Raw genomic sequence first — 20911 nt, 5'->3', positions numbered from 1 at the left:
TTACATTGTTTGCTTTGGTGTTTGAAACTTTGAGTACACATGGTTTAGTATTAGTTCTTGATCAGATGAGATTAAAAAAAATCTTAATCTGAAACATACTTCTAAGGAAAAGTTATGCCCTAAACACACCACCTGCTGGTTTACATACTGATTTATTCAATAAACTGTCAGGCTTCATAATTGTAATTTCATAGTTTTCCAGCATGTGGAGGCTGGTTATTCATATAATTTGATAAAGAAACTTTATTACGAATGTTTGTTCCACTAATTATTCATTCAGAACCTGTCTCTGTGTACAAAACTTCTTAACCAAATGAACAGAAATATTAATTCTTAATGTAAGGTATCCTGCAGTAAGTGTTAATGGAATAATTTTTCAACTGTTACAACCTTGCAAAATATTTTAAAGAGGCTATCTTCAACTAAGAATTAAAGTTTTTGTATAATTCTCTGATTAATATTATTTGAATGGAATCTCTCTCTTCTTTTCATGTGTGTAACGTATGTCTATTTATGTTAATTGTTTCAGATATGAATGAATGTGTGTGAAATTTCCTTTAATTCTTGATGAAGGTATCTGAGACTTGTTACATATCAGTATTTTAAATAGCCTGAAGCTTTGTTAAATGATACTTAGAAGTTAAATAAATGTTTATGTATACAGTTTATGATATTTGCCAACAAGACTGATAAACAATTATAATATACAAAGAATAATACAATATACAATAATGGTTATTACAAATAATGATCAATGTACAAAACATTTACAAACTTACAAACAGTATTGAGTCTTCTATATGTCTTGGTATTTCTTGATATATTTTTTATCAAGGGTTCACAATGAGCGAATTAATTTCGAGGTGATGTAGGTATAATTCATTTAACAGGTAGGTAGCTAGCTCTGTTTCTTCATTCTTTAGCAGTCACACACCGAGTTTTTCTACCAATGAATTTATGCAATGCTTTCATAAAAATACTAATGTCCAATGTGAATCTGCCGAAGTTAAATGGTTTGAAAACTGTGAATACTCCTGGTGAAAGTTTCTGATTGATAAGTGTTGTATCAATTACAGTTATAGATTCTGAGATTTATATTGTCACAACTATAGCAAACTAATCTCTTGGTGTGTTGTGTTATGGGCATAACAAGAGGTGTCACAATAATATAGATGATACACCAGTGTTTATGCACACATGTATATTGTTGATTGTTATGCTCAAGAATCTTCTACAATTTTAGTAGATAGGTGGCAGTTGAGCAATACAGATTTAACAATATAAGTTATTTACATTTCTAAATACACATGTAACTTAAACAGATGTCTATATCAAAATAAATATATGACAGTAAATCCATCAAAGATTTCATGGATGTGTGATATATTCTTTAGTTGTTTTCCTCCAAGTATTCTTAAATGTGTATACACCTTTAATTGTTGTCAGTGGAGTACTTTTATTCTTGAATTTAATTACACTGTTAAGTATCCTATGGTCTGGGTTACTTGTCTTTTCCTCGTGAAGTTACATTGTTACATCTTTTTTTAATTATTCTGTTTAGTATCCTATGGTTTAGGTTACTTGTCTTTTTCTGATGTAAAGTTACATAGTTACATGTTTTTTTAATTTTTCTGTTAATTACCCTATGGTCTAGGTTACGTTTTTTCTGATGTAGAATCACATTTCTTTCAGTTTGTGTTTTACAAGTGGTTACTTCCTTTCAGACTCTATCAGTGAGAGATATACTGTTGAGTTTTTGTTATAAAGTCTTTATATTTTCACCCAGATATTGATAAGTGTAAGATATGTTGTTCACTTTATTCTCTTTTCTTAACTCTGCAAACACTAAATACCAGTAATGACCCCTGTTGTTAATAAACAACCCAATTCCTACAATGTTTATTATTTTTTTCTTGTTTAGTTGTTACTGATATTATACAACCTTTGATATGTGTGCTAAGAGGATATTTCTTCTAAATCTTATTGAGTTTGTGATGTTTTTTCGGTTTCCTTAAATATATTCGTTTTACCCAAATGTTCATAAATATGATAATGCTTTAGTTAAATTTATGTTAATTGAATATATCTTTAAGATATTAATAACTTTGTCATATGTGATTCATTTGTTTACTAGCATATCTTTACCTTATATTATAATGAGTTTTAACTATCTTCTTCCCTGGTAAAGAGGTTTCATTCTCTTGTAAGCTAGTAAGTGTTTGATTTGCTTTTCATCTATGATTGTTACATATTACTTGGATATTTGTCTTCCAGACCTTGGTCACTGTAGGGTGTTTCCTATGTTTGGTATAGAAAAGGTCATCCTGTGGTAGGGAATGTATATCTTACTGTGTGATGTAATGGACCCTTTCTTTTATCATATGTTAACTGATATTTCATGTATCTTTCAGTTGATTTTAATGGAAGTTTTGCTTTAGATTTAAATGTTAATAAAAGTGTAATATTGTATTCCCACCAGACATTTGTTACCCTGCAGCTGGATTTTTATGAGTAGTACTATTATGGTTAAAATTAATCACCACAATGGCAAAATTTATGGAAAAAAGAAATGGAAAAATTATGCTCAGATTTCAAAAGTAACATAATGCAATTTAACTGATTTATAAACTATGAAAAGCATCATTCAGAGACATATGTATATTCATATATACATATAATGTGTGTGTGTGTGTACATACAAATGTTTCTCTTGTATGGAACACTGTTTTCACAAATGTTTGACGCCTAACTTCCATAGCCTTTTTCTTTGAACAGTGCCATATTAAATAGAAAGTCTCACTGTAAATGGCATTTCCTTTTTTAACTTTAAAAAGCTATGCACTATTGCATAATATTAAAAGTTAAGTGCTTTTAATATTGAGATTTGCAAGTAGATAACTGATATGTATATTATTTTCAGAAATGCCATGTTTTATGATGGATCAAGTAACTCCATTTTGATATATTTTTTATTGCTTTAAAATCATTATTCTTTAATTTGAAGAACCTTTGTAAGTGATTTAAGTACATCTTTTGTGCATAACTGCTCATATTATTTTGTATACACCATTTGATTGACGTTTCTCAACTGTGATTTTGCAGGTGTTTTAACTTTTGGTTCATTACATTGAAATTATTTATTGATGTTTTAATAAAGGTATGGTTTGAAGATTTCTTACTATTTGTTCCAGATGTTAACGAGTGTGTGATGTATCCTTCAATATGTGTGAATGGTGCTTGTGAAGACTTACATGGAGGATATAGATGCATCTGTAACCCAGGTTATGAGATTGATTCTACTGGAAAGAAATGCACAGGTAAAGTAATTTATTTCTTATTTGTTAGTATTTGAGGCTACAAAAAGATTTTACAATAAAAATTAGAAAGTCATGTACTCACAAAAACAATACATCACACAGTCTCTCACTTAAAAAGCATTTAACACACCATAAAATTTAAAGATAACAAAGTCCCTATTGATCCATCTAGACTGTCCCAGCTACTAAATGAAACTTAAAAACTCAAAACCAGCTTTTATCATTCAGATATTTATTAACCTTTCTCTTAAACTCCATATAATGTATTGTATTAACCACATTCGAAGGCAGCCGATACCAAAGGCTAACAATCCTGTTAGAAAAATGAAACTTTTATTGCTTAACACAGTTTCTATCCTACCAAAATTTATATTTAGATCCGCTGTTCTCTCCATTGTGTGCCTCAGTCAAGTCTTTAATATATTCAGAGGTCTTAACTTCACATGACAACCTTTCAACCCCAGGTATCATCCTAGAAGCCCTCTTCTAAATCCTTTCCAACAATTCCATGTCCTTCATTAGGTAAGGAGTCCAAGACTGAATGCACTACTCCAAATGAGTTGAATTTAATATTTCAGTAGATATCACCTAAAATCTTATTTGATCTACCACTAACAACATCACACTGCTTGGATAGATTAGGAGACTGATCAACCATTACACTAAAATCCTTTTCCTTCCATAAGTGTGTAAAGGTTATTTCCATCAATACTGTAATTTTAATGCAAGCTATGATAATTATTAACTCTTATGGATTTCTTATAACTTAAAATTGAATGGTGTATTCCTTTGGTTCACTACAAATAGGTCATTATTTTCTATTTAAGCAAGATACATTGCAGTTGTTTAAAATCCTGAGTTTACAGTTGACTTTATTTGCAATGTGTGAATCTAATAAGTAAGAAACAAGCAAGACAAATAACCACAACTGTATACAGAAAACCAATCCACACAGATAGATACCTACACTTCTAGTCCTATCATCCAACCTTGATAAAACATGGTATAATCCAGTGCCTAAACAATAGAGAAGAAAACATTTGCAAAGACATCCATTGAAGAAGAACGCCAAAAGATTGTAGAGAGTTTTAAACAGAATGGTTACACCTCCTTCTTCATCCAAAACTCCTTGAAGAAGACCACAACAGAAAGTTACCATCACTACCACCATTTACCTACCGTACCTTCAACATTTCAGTGAAAAATTCAAAAAGTTCAACATAGAAGTCCAGTGGAAATCGTACTATACTTCAAATTCCATTCTGGTATAAAACAAACAGCGACGTACCAAAGAGAATGAAAAATATCATCTATGAAATTCTACGTTCCTGCAATGATAATGTGTATTGGTGAAATGGGAAGAAAACTTGTGACAAGAATTATAGAACATAAAGGTAGCACAAGACTCATGAAAACATAAAATTCAGCCACATCAACTGGACACAGAATAATCTGGGAGAAAACTAGAATCATCGACACAGACAAATACTGGAAGACAAGGAAATTCAAAGAATCATTTTATGTTAACACTATTAAACCTTCACTAAACAGAGATTCTGGAGTAGAGATGAGTAACCTGTGCCTGCCATTAGTTGAATCTACAGGAAATCTTTCCTCCAATTAGAAACAGTGATAATCCAACCAATCATAACACACTCTCCACAATCCACCAGGATACTATAAAAGACCGATAACACCTACACACACACTGACTTGAAAATGAAAGGCAGAAGACTTTTGAAATGTTGTTCTATACACTTGTGTCTCCACAACAGGCAGTTGCTGTCCATTCTACAGAGTTTCATTAAGAATAAAAGACCAGTATTTTGGTTTCTACATGTATGAGTATGTTTGAAGCTCAAGCCTAGTGGCAATATGGCAAAAAACTACAGAGACAATAAGTAATTCCTTATATAACAACTCGTATATAGAAAAGCCAGTGCTTTTTGGTAACAGTGCATTCCAACACTTTTCATATCGTGTTGTTTAGCAATAAAAGTGTATTGTTGTTAAGAGTGTATGTGCTGAAAGTATAAAATAAATTGTATGAACTATAAAATTGATAAAAATATTTGTTTTTGTCTGTCTGTCTGTGATGTGTATCTGTAAATTTGTAATACAAGGAACTATTTATTTTCTCTCTAATATTTTTGCCACCTTGCCTCATGAAAAAGATGCACATGCACACATGCAACTGGATGAGTAATAATATCCAGTTACACATCCTTAGGATGTATGTGATATTGGTGCAAAATTTCAGATTTCTAAGTTCTTTCCTCTTGGAGCTATGGCAGTCACACCTACACAGACGTGTCTGTGATTTCTGTTTGTAATATAAAGAACAACTTTTCTATGTGGTTTTTTGTGCTAGCTTGCTTCATTAAAAAGATGTCTGCACATGCACACACACGTATAGGTAAGAAATAATATTCAAATGCATGCCCTAGGGGTCCACTTAGTATGTCTGCAAAATTCTAGGTTTCTACATTATTTTGTTTGGAGTTGTGGAAGTTGCACAGACGTACCCTTTTATTATGATATATATTTTATGTTTGTCTGTTATAAAATGGATAAAAATAGTGCTTATAGTAAGAAAGGGGAATTCTAAGAATTGTTGAATGTGTTCTTAAAGTGCAAAAACACTATATTATTGTGAACTTTGTCGTAAGAAACCAGTCCTTTGTATATAACAAAATTATATGAAAGCTTATCAGTAAAAAAATATTTCTTTTCTTGTCTATAATTACCTCCTGCTGGGCGGGCAGGCAGTACTGAAAATGGAGGGGGGTAATCTGAAAGGTTTAACATAATCCAGAAAGATATCTTTCCTAAAAATAGTATATGGATAGCCTCCAACTCAGATAACCTAGGATTGTAATATTGCACATTAGGTGAAGATGTGTCTGACTGGTAGTGTAGTATAATATAATCCTGCCATTCTTTGTCTGATGCTATTTCCTCACTCCACCATTGAAAACATTTAATATTTGACTCAAATCCAACTTGTTTTAAGTAGAGCATTGCAAATACTGCAAATGTTTACAAACACAAAACACTTGTATACATGTTATATCCTGTTCTGAAATAAATTCGAATCAATCAAATTAAAAGGTTGGTTCAAATTTTAATAATGGAATAATTTATTTTAAATGCTGTAATTATTGGTAACTAATAATAGAAGTAAGTATATGTTTAAATAATTTAAGAAAGTACCCTGTAACATAAAACTTGAAAAGTATTGTTCAATATAAGTATTATACTCTGTATATCCAACTGTACATTTTAAGAATTATCTGTTGCATTTAGTTCAACATTAATGTTCATGTTTCATAATAGTACGTCTGTTAAACAGGTGGTAGAATCTATTTTCTTTGGAATTTAGAAGAAATATATAATTTGGCCACAAATATGAAAAGGACTTGCAAAATCACAGTTAGTAATCATGGTTTCAGTGGTATGTCAAATTATGTTTTTGTAATTTACGGGAAACTGTCATGACGTCTTGTGCTCTTGGTTAAAAAAATAACACCATAATTTTGTGGATATTGTAGCTGATTAAATCTTTATTCTTTACTGTATATGTTAATGATATATGTATATTTTTTTTCAGATATCAATGAGTGTAGAGTGAACCTGCTGCTGTGTGATAAGGGTCAGTGTAGAAACACACCAGGCAGCTTTCAGTGTACATGTCCAATTGGATACAGGCACAACACCCACACCAATGTGTGCGAGGGTATGTGTGTTTATGTTATGTATCTAAAGTGTCAGGTAATGGGCCACACTTTCATAGTTAATGGTTCTTATTTTTAAAAAATTGACTCATTTTTGAATGATAATGCACTTCCTCCAGAACCAACTAATATAACTGAAGTGAAAACTTATTTTTGTGTTTGCCTATATTAGTCTGATTGCCTTGACATATTTTTCATTGAGCTTTTTCACCGTATGTTGTTTTTAGCATCTGACTTTTAATTTTTACCTATTTAACTAGAAACTACTGAAAATTCAACAAAATAATACTTCTCTTCATATTATATTTGGATAAATTTGAGCCTCTAACAATTTTACTGTCTTTCTGTTTTTAAACTGTTTTCCTTACTATGAGGATAAGCTTAGCACACAATTACCTGATTGCTGTAACAATAGATATATGAGGATCTAGTGTGTGGAAAGACAGATATAAGTGACTGGTTAAGTTACCCAAGATGAATGATGATTTATTTGTGATCAAACTATTACATTGCAACTTGAAAGTTGAAGTAAAATAATAATCCACAGATATATTCATAAAGAAATTAACAAATAAAATGAGAGTACAATATGGGGACTATAGTTTGTAGAATAGACAAGACTTTCATAATGAATTAAGAGCAAGTCTTCTTGATGAAAACTACATCCTCAATTCATATTTTTGACCAATCAGAACACTGGATCACAAGAACTAAAAGTATTTATGCTTCATGTGACTGTTATAATGCAACTTTCTATACAGAGCGTGGCGTGGCCTGGCCTGGTGGTTAATGAGCTTGACTTGTAATGTGAGGGTCACAGATTTAAATTCCTCTTACTGAGCATGCTCTCTGTTTCAGCTGTAGAGGTGTAATAATGTGATAGTTTATCATAGTATTCATTGGTAAAAGAGTAGCTCAATGGTTGGCAGTGGGTGGTGTTGACTGATTTCCTTCCCTCTAGTATATCTGTACTAAATTGGGGATATGAAGTGCAGATAGCCCTTGTGTGGCTTTGTGCAAATTCAAAACAAACCAAACTCTTTAAGCAAGGTAAAGTAGGATACATTGGAACTGTCTTGTACAACACTAAATATGTTCCTTGACAGGAATTTGATCCAGAAAGTAACATCCAGACATCACCTCAACTGGATTTAGTATTATACAAATGAGGAATTTTTAAGATGTCAATATGAGATATTTATTTTGAGTGTGTGAAGATGTAATATTTGCATACTATAAAATTATATTATGTATATTACATTATATCTGAATGGTATTATTATTGTATTTATTAGCCAAACTTGATCTGTAATTAATTAAATGTTTTTGTACTTGTTTTCTGTTTTTACAAATTAAAGATGTATGTTCATTACAAAGTTAAAGTTAGTATATTACAATTTACAGCTTTTACAGTAAGTAAGGTTAGTTTTAGATCTTAATAGAGCTGTAAATTGTAATATACTTTATCAGTAAGTAAACACAAAATGAAAAATATAAAGTTAGTTTATTATGAACAAATATAATTTCAGTCATGCTTGTTGAGGGTTATGATAAACTTTATGAATAAAAAAGTTATTTAGATTATTTTGGATGGAGTAAAAATGAGGTTTAACATCTGAATTTCTTGATCTTAGAGTAAAATTATTAGTTTTTTTTTCAATGAAAGATTAAGAAATATGTAATAACATATATTTGTTTTAAACTTATTAGGTCTAATACATTAGAGGCTAATCATATGATATTGTGTCTTTTCAGATATTGATGAATGTAGTGTACCGGGTCAAGATGTCTGTATTGGAGGGGTCTGTATAAACACAGAAGGCAGCTATAGGTGTGAGTGTGAACCAGGAACTACTCTTGATAAAACAAGAAATGTTTGTATCGGTGAGTCCTATAGTTGCTGTTAGAAGTTAGGGTCCTTTCTCTTTTCAGGCCATATTCCACACATTATATATCCTAGTTTAATAGTCTGATGTTGTGATGAATATCTGTTATACCTAGTCATTGACTTTTGCACTTCTTTTTACTGCAGCTTTTGCCACTTGTATATTTGGAAATGTTATTCATGGTTTCACAAAGACATGGGTTTAGGAAGTTTGAATATAAGATGTCACAAAACCCTATAACCCAAGCACTTTTGAAAGGTGAACCTTTATTTTTTCCACTTTTTCCCTAAAGATGAAAGGCTCACCTTTGAAAATGTCATATTATTGTTGCTGCATTTGGAAGTTTTAATTATGAACATATTAAATAAAAGGAGTTAGAAATTAAAGTAGAGTGCAGTTTGGACCTCTAGATTTGGGAACTGGCAAACCAAGTTAAAATACTCACAAAATACTCCCTGCACTGTAAGTTGTGGGTGTGTGATTTGAGTGACAGTGAGGTGCTTAATAAGTTGATCAGTGCAAACTACATACTTAGAGTGAAACTAAAATTTAACCTGGTAAGGAGTATAGCTGATTAACTCCTTAAAATGATGATTCTTTTGCTCTTTCTGCCAGATGTATTTTCACAGTATCCTAATAATTATCATCATATCTTATATTGCCAGTTTATTTATAATAGGTGGATTATAATATGGTTAAAATTAGTTTCCAACCAAGGATACATAAAAATGTTATTGGACACTGTCACTGAAGACAGCTGGTATGGGTATTAAAGCTTTTATTAAAATAAAAGTCTTCTTAAGTCATCTTCAGGTTAACAAAGAGGTCAAAACTTTATTCTCTACTTTATTTTAATAAAAGTTTTAATTACCATACCAGCTGTCTTGAGGTACATTTTTACTTCAAGTGGGTTTCTTGTCATCACAGACACTGTCGCTGTCTGATGGGTAAACCAGGGTTTTTGGCTGGATGCTGGTATGACCTACTTGAGTTTAATGAGTCTAATATTCTTTTCTTGCCTATAAAGATTATAATAATATGGCATCAGTTGTAAGTTGGGCATTAATTTTGCCAGTAATACTAATAGTTACTTTTGTTGTTTTTATATGACTCAACCAGACAACAGAAAAGGTGTGTGTTGGTTGTCTGTTCATAATGGCAGGTGTGAAAATGATGTGAAACAACTCATACTGAAATCTGAATGCTGTGCTACAATTGGGAAGGCGTGGGGCAGTCCTTGTCAAAGATGCAGAGATGCTGGTAATAATAGCATTGGGATTTATTCATCATTATTTTTAATTTTGATTTTATGTTTTTTGTCTGTAACTACAAACATTCAGACCACTCAATATAAATGTAGTCTAAATTTGTAATATCATAAAATAAAATCAGTTACATTTACAAATAAAAATTGATCAGTCTTATTTGACCTGACATGATAAAATCAATAACTAAGAGATTGTAATATAAAGAAGAATTAACAGTTTCAGTGCTTAAGTTTTACTACAAAAACTAGGGTTATCAAACTAAGGTATCTACAGTTAATATCAGCTTGCTATTATCTAGTATCAGAAAAAAGACTGAACTTAAGATAAGTATCGAATAAAGAAGAACAACCTCAGAACTGAATGAAAGATAAATTGTATGCAGCACAATTTATCACTGAGTATGTTGTTTTACAAAAAGGACTAGTGTAAAACTGTGACAGCCAATTATCAAGTACTTTCACCTTTGTTTCAGACAATTAAAGTGTTTAGTTTTTTTAACATGCTGTTGTGAATTATATTGAAAACTGTAATCATGTCTGTTTAGATTATGTATAAAATGTTTCATTTGTTTGTTTCATAAGAACAAACAAATGAACTTTTATAGCAGTTTGATTTATTAATTGTATAAAGTAAAATTTTTTATAAGGTTATTCAAATTTATTAGTTTTAATCTCTCTGTAATGTGTAATTTGATTACAAATTAGAAGGTATGGACTGTTACATCGAACTTGTACTTTGATTTTATATGAACTAGTTGTATAAACTGTCCTTTTTTCTCTCTCTGAATTTCAGATCTGACATGCCCTAAAGGATTAATTATGTTGTATGGTAAAACTTGTACAGGTAAATTTTATAATCTGCATTTGCTGATTATATCTTTGATATGTAAGGTGTTTATAAAGTTTTTGAATTATTCTAGATATATTTTGTTATTTGCAATCACACTAGTATAAAATATTAATGCTTTTCTACAGGGCTCAAACACCCTCTCAAGATTCACAGAGACTCCAGTTAACCAATCAAACTTCTCTTTTATCCCCAATTACTTTTATATCTACCTCAGTGGGTCTGTAATTGAAAGAAAACCTTGTTAAGACACCTGTTTGTGGTATTTGAGCACGTATACCATGTCTTGTCCTGCTAGCTTGTGAGCTGGGTTATGGTTCAGCCACTCTGATAACCTAATCCTAAACCCCAGTCATGCCTTGATGATATTTTGGATACATTCTACTCCTCCTTTGTAGGAAGTCTATGTCATAAAAATAAAGACACCCCTAGTCCATGTACCAAGTTTGATCCTGCTAGATCCAAAATTGTAAAAGGAATTTGGAGACAAGCAAACAAATCAATATTTGATTAATAACTAATTGAATTTTTGTACTACTACAGGAAGAAAATCTTTAGCAACTAAATATTACTTTATTAATGTATTTTTAGTAATTTACTTTTATCCATAGATTTATTATTTATAGTAATTCAGATATATGAATATTTTTATTTTTATTTGTATAGCTAATGGTACACTATAATAAATCATTTCATTTATTCATATGTTGATATTTATAGCAAAAATCCAATATTTCCTCTTCTAAAATATAGAATAGGGTATGTTCAAAATCAGTGAATAGTTTTTAACAAGTTATTTTTCATTGGATTCATACAGAAATTTGTAATTGTTGAGCAGTCTTGTATGTATTGTACCAGCTTTTGTATGGAGTGGGGTGTTAAACAGTGTGTATTGTATATTGTACCAGCCTTTGTATAGGGTGGGGTGTTAAACAATATGTATTATGTATTGTAGCAGGTGCTATATGAAGCTTGGGGGTGAGCAATATAAGTAGACTTATTCTGTGTAGGTTATTGTTTTTTAATAATATGGTCAAATGAAAACTTTAAAAACACATATAATATGATAAGGAACATAATGAACACAACAGCCAATGTTTCATGTTACACAAATGTCTTTAAATAGTCTCAAGACTTGCAAATCATTTAGTGGAAAACTAAAGAAAACATTCCAACTTTAATTATTTTCAGTCACTATTTGAAAGGGAAACTTAGACACTTTTATGAAATTCATTCCTCACAAAGAAGTACATAAAACATTTTTATGGATATTTCTAACAGATGTGAATGAATGTGAAGTTTTTCCAAATGTCTGCCAAGGTGGAGGACTTTGTGTCAACACAGAAGGATCTTACCATTGCAACTGTCCACCAGGTTTAACCTTAGACCCAAGTGGTAATAATTGTGTTGGTGAGTATTATTTTCATTTGTGTTATTAAATTATTATACTTTAATATTTATAGTTTAAATGTCAGAAAGTTTATACAAAATGTGTTTTTAATGTATTATTTTGCATTACTCTATTTAAATGAAGTGTGTATTTAAACGTTATTCTATGAGACACCAAACTTTATAAGTACCATAGTAAAATCTTTATATTACAGTTATTAAATTAACATTAATTTGACACCTAAAGACTATTGGTTTGCTGTTTTAAACCTATAAAGTTCAGGCATTACTTGTTTTGTTTTTAAATGTGTGTACTGCTGTTACCAATATTTTAAATTTATCATCAGACCTGAGAGAAGAGCTATGTTATGCTGATTATGAAGGTGGTCATTGTATTACCCCATTCAGTGGTCTACACAGGAAAATGTTATGTTGTTGCTCTGTGGGAAAGGCTTGGGGTCATTCCTGTGAACCATGTCCTCAACCAGGATCATGTAGGTTTCTTTTAAAACTTCCCTTAGTCATAGTATTTTTTTTTCTAGAATATTAATTGAAATATGTGATATAAGGACATTGATGGTCTCCTTTTCCATAGTTAGTACTAAATTTTTCTTGGAAAATTAGTATAAATCTTTCAACACAGGCTCAGTCAATTTGACCAACCACATGACCTGTCTGTACTCATTTAAAATCTATAGTTTTGTTACTAGTAACTTTCAATATAGTTTGTGTATCTTCACAAAATTTGCCAGATGTTCAATAAACATAATCATCCTTTCATATGCAAAAAAAATAATATTTTTAGTGAAGTATTTTTAACAAGCTACATAATGATTTGTCAGTGAATGTATCAGCTTTTTATTAGTGATTGTCATGGTAAAATTAAATTACTTTTTCATTTCAAATTTCATTTGTGTAATCTCTACAACCTCCTACATACATTTTAAATGTTTAGTTTTCAGTAAAACATTATATTTTTCTGTTATTTTCTTAACCCTGTTTACTATAAGTAAAGTTGGATAATTTGAGCAACTTCATAACTACCAAAAAGACCAACAATATTCCATTTTGTCAGGTTTATCCTAGTATTGAATGAGCTTGTGGTTTATCTTAGTATTGAATGAGCTTGTGGTTTATCTTAGTATTGAATGAGCTTGTGGTTTATCTCAGTATTGAATGAGCGTGTGGTTTATCTTGGTATTGAATGAGCTTGTGGTTTATCCTAGTATTGAATGAGCTTGTGGTTTATCTTGGTATTGAATGAGCTTGTGGTTTATCTTGGTATTGAATGAGCTTGTGGTTTATCTTAGTATTGAATGAGCTTGTGGTTTATCCTAGTATTGAATGAGCTTGTGGTTTATCTTGGTATTGAATGAGCTTGTGGTTTATCTCAGTATTGAATGAGCTTGTGGTTTATCTTGGTATTGAATGAGCTTGTGGTTTATCTTAGTATTGAATGAGCTTGTGGTTTATCCTAGTATTGAATGAGCTTGTGGTTTATCTTAGTATTGAATGAGCTTGTGGTTTATCTTGGTATTGAATGAGCTTGTGGTTTATCTTAGTATTGAATGAGCTTGTGGTTTATCTTAGTATTGAATGAGCTTGTGGTTTATCTTAGTATTGAATGAGCTTGTGGTTTATCTTAGTATTGAATGAGCTTGTGGTTTATCTTAGTATTGAATGAGCTTGTGGTTTATCTTGGTATTGAATGAGCTTGTGGTTTATCTTAGTATTGAATGAGCTTGTGGTTTATCTTGGTATTGTATGTGTTTTTGGTTTATCTCAGTATTGAATGAGTTTGGGGTTTATCTTGGTATTGAATTAGTTTTTTTGAATAGATTTAACACCAGTTGTTTTTGGATTACATAAGATTGTATCAATTAAATATTTACAATGTGGTGGCTATCTAAATACTATTAAATTTAACTGTTGAGAAAATGCTCCTGTAACACTATAATAATAGTTTTTTTGTTTAGTATTCTATAAATTCTGCATCTAGATAAATTATTTCCTAGTTGTTACTTAAGTAGAGAGAGAAGGGAACTATTTAAACGTTAAAATGATACTTTAGAATGTTGTTAGTAGCATGGATGAAGGTTTTAGGTATATTTATATTGACTGCTCATAACGATTGTAAAGCTGTCAATGATATGATTTAATGTACTAATTATTAGGTAAAAATATTAAAACCTATGACCAAACCACTTTTGAAAGGTCTGCCTTTCTTTGTAAGGTTTTTTATTTATCTTTAAGTGATTTTTTTTAACTTAAGGTTTTTCTAATATGATGAACTGATCTTTAGTTTGTGATGTATTTAACTATATATAATGATTATTTTTTTATTTTTTTTATTAGGTATTTAAATGTGTGTATTCTATGATTTTCATGAAGCTATTAATACAGTGGTTATTTTTGAGCAAGCACATTAACAGTTTTTGTTGTTGTTCTTTTCAGTGCAGTTTAATGAATTGTGTATTAAAGGACCAGGGTTTTCCCTGGATGGGAGAGGTCGAGGAGAAATGATTATTATAACTGGTAAGTGTAGTTTTTCTTCTAGTACATAATACGATTTGTCTCTGCACTTGGAAACAGAAATGTTTAACCTTTCTTTACCAGTTTGTCAATAATATCACATAGAGTGCATTAAAATTTCCATTGACAGGGATAAGGCTAGTCATATTATGAAGAAATAATGTATGATTAATGAGGCATGACTGACAAGTTTCTGATACAGTCGTACTTGTAATTAATCAATTCACTTTAATATCAGTATCTTTGTACATTCAGTTCAGTCAGTGCTTAAAATATTTTTGTTATTAACTTGGTAAGATTTTACAGTTGTTCAGTTTTGTCTATAACAATTAAGACACTTTCTACAGAGACATTGAACCTTTCTTTAAAAAAGGTGAATAGAGTTGACTGGCCTAATGTCTTTCTTTCAACTGTCTTATTTACTACTCTGTTGTTGTTGTCTTGCTCAGCTGACTTAGCTTTCCTTCTTCTTGTTGTCATGGTTTACTAGTTCAACACCAGTTCATGTAATGTTTTGATTAATATAGCATTGAGGCAGTCTTCATTAACCATGCATGCACACTGCCCCATCAATTGTTTGTTTGCTTTGAATTTCATGAAAAACTACATGAGGGTATTTTCACTAGTCATTCCTAATTTAGCACTGTAAGACTAGAGGGAAGGCAACTAGTTGTCACCACCCACTGCCAACTCTTAGGCTACTCTTTTACAAATGCAGATTGGGATTAACCATAACATTATAATACCTCCGCAGTTAAAAGGGTGAGGATGTTTGGTATGATGGGTATTCCAACTCATGACCCTCAGATTACGAGTCAAGTGCCCTAACCACCTGTCTGTGCTGGGCCTACCCCCATGATTTTGGAATGGATTTCACAACTTAATATAAAAATCATGGTAAAAAATGAGTAAAAAGTTATAAATTATTGTATTCACCTTCTAATATTGGTCTAATAATTGATGTGGAGGGGCCAAAAAAAACAGTGAACAATCATGAATACTATTATTGTTGACTTATTCCTTTATTATTACTAGAGTTTATATTGTCGTCATAAAAAATAGTTTTTATACCAGCATTTTCCTTCATTATTTTTGCGGTATATTACAAGGGTATTTATTTGCCATGGTCAAATTTTGAAGAGGTTAACCCTGCCCATGTCTGCTGTCTTGGTGTACTGTAACTATTAGTATAATGTATTTAATGTGATCAGATGTACGAAACAGTCTATTACTTTCATGTTATTTCCTACTTTAATGTATAGCAAATACAAAACAAATATTACATAACTAAGTAATAACAATAAGTTCTGTGTTCATGATATCAGAAGAAGATGTGATTTCTAGAAACTTCAGTATAAAACAATACCTATAACATGGCTGCTTTTGAAAGGTGGACCTTTTTTCTTCTGAAGAAGTAAGATTATTTTTTAAAAACACTTGAGGTACAGGGCTTTTATCATCTTTTATTAAACTCTATAGGTTATGTAAACATAAAGTTAGAGTAGATGGTCTCTGAAGAGCAGTGTTTTGGCTTTAAAATAACATTTGGAACATAGTAATCTATAAAAAAAATGTACTTTATATCAAGTCAGGAAAGTTACATGGATGTATATGCTGCTAGGTTTTAACTTTACTTGTGTTTTACATTTCTGAAACTTACTTATTTGTCCATTATTTGTAGATATCAATGAATGTGTCCATTTTCCTAACATCTGTGTGAATGGAAGATGTCATAACACCATTGGAAGCTTCAACTGCCAGTGCAACCAAGGGTTTGCTCTTGATAAACATAATTTGAATTGTACTGGTAAGTTCAGGTTTTTATAATTGAAAATAGTATAAAGGGTTTATGAAGATATGGCATACTGAAAAAGAAAATAATATCATACTATAATGGAACTCTTGCTTATATGATACTGGAAAAACTTTTATACTATGTGATGTACAACTCTCAACTTCAAGAAATTTTTACTGTATGTGCATGTAGATTTGCATAGGAGTCGTGAATTTCCCATTGTACCTCTACTTCACTTCACAGAGAACTTTATTTTTTTCATTTTCAGGAAGCAGATATGATGTCATGAATACATAACATTCAGAAGTAATGCAATAGCACCATCTGTATGAATATAATAGTACTTTCTGTTGTATGTCCATGTAAATATTTTGCAGGGTGTGGAAGGATATTCACCAAAATAGGTATAAAGGTTTGTTATGTCCATGGGGGAATAACACAAATTTTCAATTTTGTAGTTTTTATGAATGTTTTTGTGTTGTTGTTGTTTTTACCACTACTTTGACCTTGTTGATGGATTATCACCAAAATTTCCAATAAGATTTGTTGGGTCCATGAAGAGGTATGTTCAAGTTTATGATTTTGCATTTTGTGTTTTGCTGTTTTTATGGTTGTTTTGGGTTTTTAAAAAATTATATGTAAAGGAAACAACTTTTTATGCTCTGAGATAACCTTTCATTAATCATGAATTTTACGTAACTTCTATCCAGGGTGCAGGTACCTCAGCTCGTATCTTTCACGTTATATGAAGGATAAGATCGAAATAATAAGTTAATTTTAACATTTAATCACATGTTTGTTTCCTGTAGATAAACTATCTATTATTTTAAAAACAGCAAACTTACATTATTCAGTGTTTTTCTTGTACAAATATATTCTCATCCAATTAATTAATTCATAGAAATCTAGAAAAACCTGATAATTGTAAATATTTATTTTGAGGTTAGAATTACTTTAAGTGTTGTAACTCTTTACTTCATTCTTAGACATCGATGAGTGTTCCATAGCCAGAGGCGTTTGTGCAAATGGGCGATGTATCAACACTCTTGGATCCTTTCGATGCGAGTGTAATGAAGGCTTTGAAGACACTATGATGATGCAGATGTGCATGGGTGAGTTTACAGAGATTTAAAAAAATTCTTAGTATGGGGTTTTAAATTATTTGTTTCTTTAATTCTAAAGTAATATTTATAAACGTTTTCCAAGGTTGAAGAAACAACAACAAATGTTTCTATTTTTCATATGTGCTTACGGTTTTTCATTTATTTCCATTAGAAAATGGTAATGGTATTTTTTAATTACGATGTATATTAGTTGCTTTAATTGTTATGTACTAGTGGGCTCCCCACGTGTCTTTGGAACACGTTTTCAAACTAATTAACATCTTTCTTGGTCCATGGTTCCTAACAACATACAAAAATGTAAAAGTACCATCAGTGTCATAGTTAGTTCCACTAAATATTGCTGGGGATACCATATGTAGAAAATTAGTGAATTTCCCACTTTATTTGGTCAGTTTTTTATACTGGTGTTAAAAAAGAAAAACAGAATGTAAAGTGACTGAATATTGGTGGTGAAATAATATTAAAACAATTTATAATTTGAAGGTTCATAATCACTGTGTTGACTTTATTAATTATTATGATTAGTTTATGCATTACAGATGGCAAACCACACTTTCTATGAAAGTTTTTTTTAATACAAGATTGTGATGTTATATTGTATTTGTGGACTGTTATCCTTATCTTAGAAACGCATAAAAAAACATTAAAAAGATTACCATAAGGGGATTGCTATATGACAAAGACACAACATTCTGAATTTAAAAAGCCTCAGTGTACTTCATGGGTGCATACTTTCACACTGTGTGTTTAAATAGCAACGGCCATTTAAATCATGTTCCAACACCAATCAGAAGTTTTAAGTCTTCCAGTCACATTTTTAAATCAGTTGATCTTTTCTAAGCGTAGTTATGGTGGACTTCTGTGTTTTTCTGTCTGTGTAAACTTGATCTATAAAGTTAAAGCTCATATACGGGGGAAAACCAATGGATAGTTTGCTTCGTTTAAGATAGGTCTAACTTAACAGAAATTTGTTATAATAAAAATTGTAAAAGTGTCAGGTAGTAGCACATAATCATAGCCATGAGATTTAGCATGACTGATTATTGAAAAAGTAGATCAAAGGTCAGCACATGATGTGGAACATCATTCTTATAGTGTAGTAACCTTAGTTACTCCAGATATAATTGAGGTCACACTCACAAGCTATAGTTGAGGACTTAGTATATTTGATAAATAAAGTATAAGATTTATTTTCTAATACTTTTTATAATATTTGTTTAAATTATTTTTTCTTTCTCAGTACTCATTTAGTTTAAATACATACTTTTAAATTCTAATAGCAAGTAACTCTTTCAAAGTTTAATCTCTTGTAATTTCACTTTGGGGATTGGCCCATAAGTATCATGAATAAATGGTAGACTATTTATTAAAACTTAATTTTAAAGTGTAACTAAATGTACACATATATATTTATATTTTTAGACATTAATGAGTGTGAAAGAAATCGAGGCCTTTGTCGAGGTGGGCAGTGTATTAATACTGTCGGTTCTTTCCGTTGTGAGTGCCCCCTTGGTCACGAACTGACTTCTGATGGAAGATATTGTAAAGGTAAAAATTTTGTTATAGAGAAATGTTAAAATTGGATTATAAACCGTGATAATTTCTCATTACTGGTGAATGAATTTACGATTGTCTAAATATAGTATTGGAAAAGGCTGCTTCTATGATAATGGAAAAGGTTACATAAGCAATAGATATTATAACTATTCAACCACGACAATATGGAATAACAGTGTTTTTAACCTGTAAATGTTGCGTCTTGATGAAACATAAAATTAAAAGTATGTTTGCTCAAGGACCAACTGTAAAAGCTTCAAATGTTAGAGGTGTTATATAAAAATAAGTATGATAATCATGGCTCTGAGTGAACAAGTAATGGATGTTTTTGTTGTACAGATATAGATGAGTGTAGTCGAACAAGTGGTATCTGTTCGAATGGTGTCTGTGAGAACATGATGGGCACATATCAGTGTATATGTAACGATGGATACAAGCAGACTCCTCAGCTTACCAGCTGTGAAGGTGAAATTTTTTCTGTTTGTTTTTACAATATAATCTCATTTATTGGCTCATAAGTGTACAACAGAATTTTCAGATTTCAGTATAGAGCTTTCTAAGCACATTTTGATCACCAAAATGAAAGGGCTTTTGAATTTTATACTTATAAGAATACAGTTTTTTGTGTGTTAACTTTCATGTACTAATTGAAATATTGAATTAAACAGACGTTAAAATAAAAGCTAGATCTTCTTGTGTTTGTTGCACACATTCAGTCAGTATTTTGTTGAATACAATTTTATGAGATGAGAAGCGACTTAATCATATCATGAACAAATGCTTTTACATTCACTATTCTAAGTTCAAGAAAATAAGTTTTTCTTACTGTCATGTTGCTAAGGGTTACTTTTGTTATCTGAAGCCCAAGAGATTTCTTACTGTCATATTACTGCTATTAAGTTCAAGAAGTTAATTATTTTATTACCACCATGTTACTAAGAGTTACATCTGTTAAGTTTAAAGGATTAATTATTTTACTTACTGCCATATTAATAAGGGTCACTTTTATTATTTTAAGTACAAGGAGTTAAGTAGGTTTCTTACTACCATGTGGCTAGGGTTACTTCTGTTAAGATCAAGGGATTAAGTAGTTTTGTTTCCGTTATGATACTAGGGTTACTTCTGTTAAGTTCAAGGGGTTAGGTAGTTTTGTTTTTGTTATATTACTAGGGTTACTTCTGTTAAGTCCAAGGAGTTAAGTACTTTTGTTTCAGTTATGTTACTATGGTTACTTCTGTGAAGTTCAATAGATTAGGTAGTTTTGTTTCCATTTATGTTACTAGGGTTACTTCTGTTAAGTTCAATAGGTTAGGTAGTTTTGTTTCCATTATGTTACTAGGGTTACTTCTGTTAAGTAGTTTTGTTTCTGTTATGTTGCTAAATGATAATTTTCAGTTTCTTTCTCGTAGAACAAGTGCTCCATTTCTAACTTACTTTTTACCCATTTCACAAAATGTTTGGTC

The 20911-nt window shown here is 30.8% G+C and overlaps 1 protein-coding gene across 1 annotated transcript in view; it reads left to right on the top strand.

The window, feature by feature from the left end:
• Positions 1–20911, top strand: part of LOC143240634 (fibrillin-1-like) — a 209582-nt gene that overhangs the window by 91330 nt on the left and 97341 nt on the right. The window contains 12 exon segments of the mRNA XM_076483387.1: positions 3192–3317; positions 6928–7053; positions 8807–8935; positions 10057–10197; positions 10998–11048; positions 12333–12461; positions 12788–12934; positions 14895–14975; positions 16654–16779; positions 17754–17879; positions 19314–19439; positions 19788–19913. Of these exon segments, the coding sequence (XP_076339502.1) occupies positions 3192–3317; positions 6928–7053; positions 8807–8935; positions 10057–10197; positions 10998–11048; positions 12333–12461; positions 12788–12934; positions 14895–14975; positions 16654–16779; positions 17754–17879; positions 19314–19439; positions 19788–19913 (1434 nt within the window).

This window comes from Tachypleus tridentatus, chromosome 13 (assembly GCF_004210375.1).
Source record: "Tachypleus tridentatus isolate NWPU-2018 chromosome 13, ASM421037v1, whole genome shotgun sequence".
Classification (NCBI taxonomy): Eukaryota; Metazoa; Arthropoda; class Merostomata; order Xiphosura; family Limulidae; genus Tachypleus; species Tachypleus tridentatus.
The sequence above is the reverse complement of the archived record's forward strand: the minus strand, read 5'-3'. Positions and strand labels throughout refer to the sequence as shown.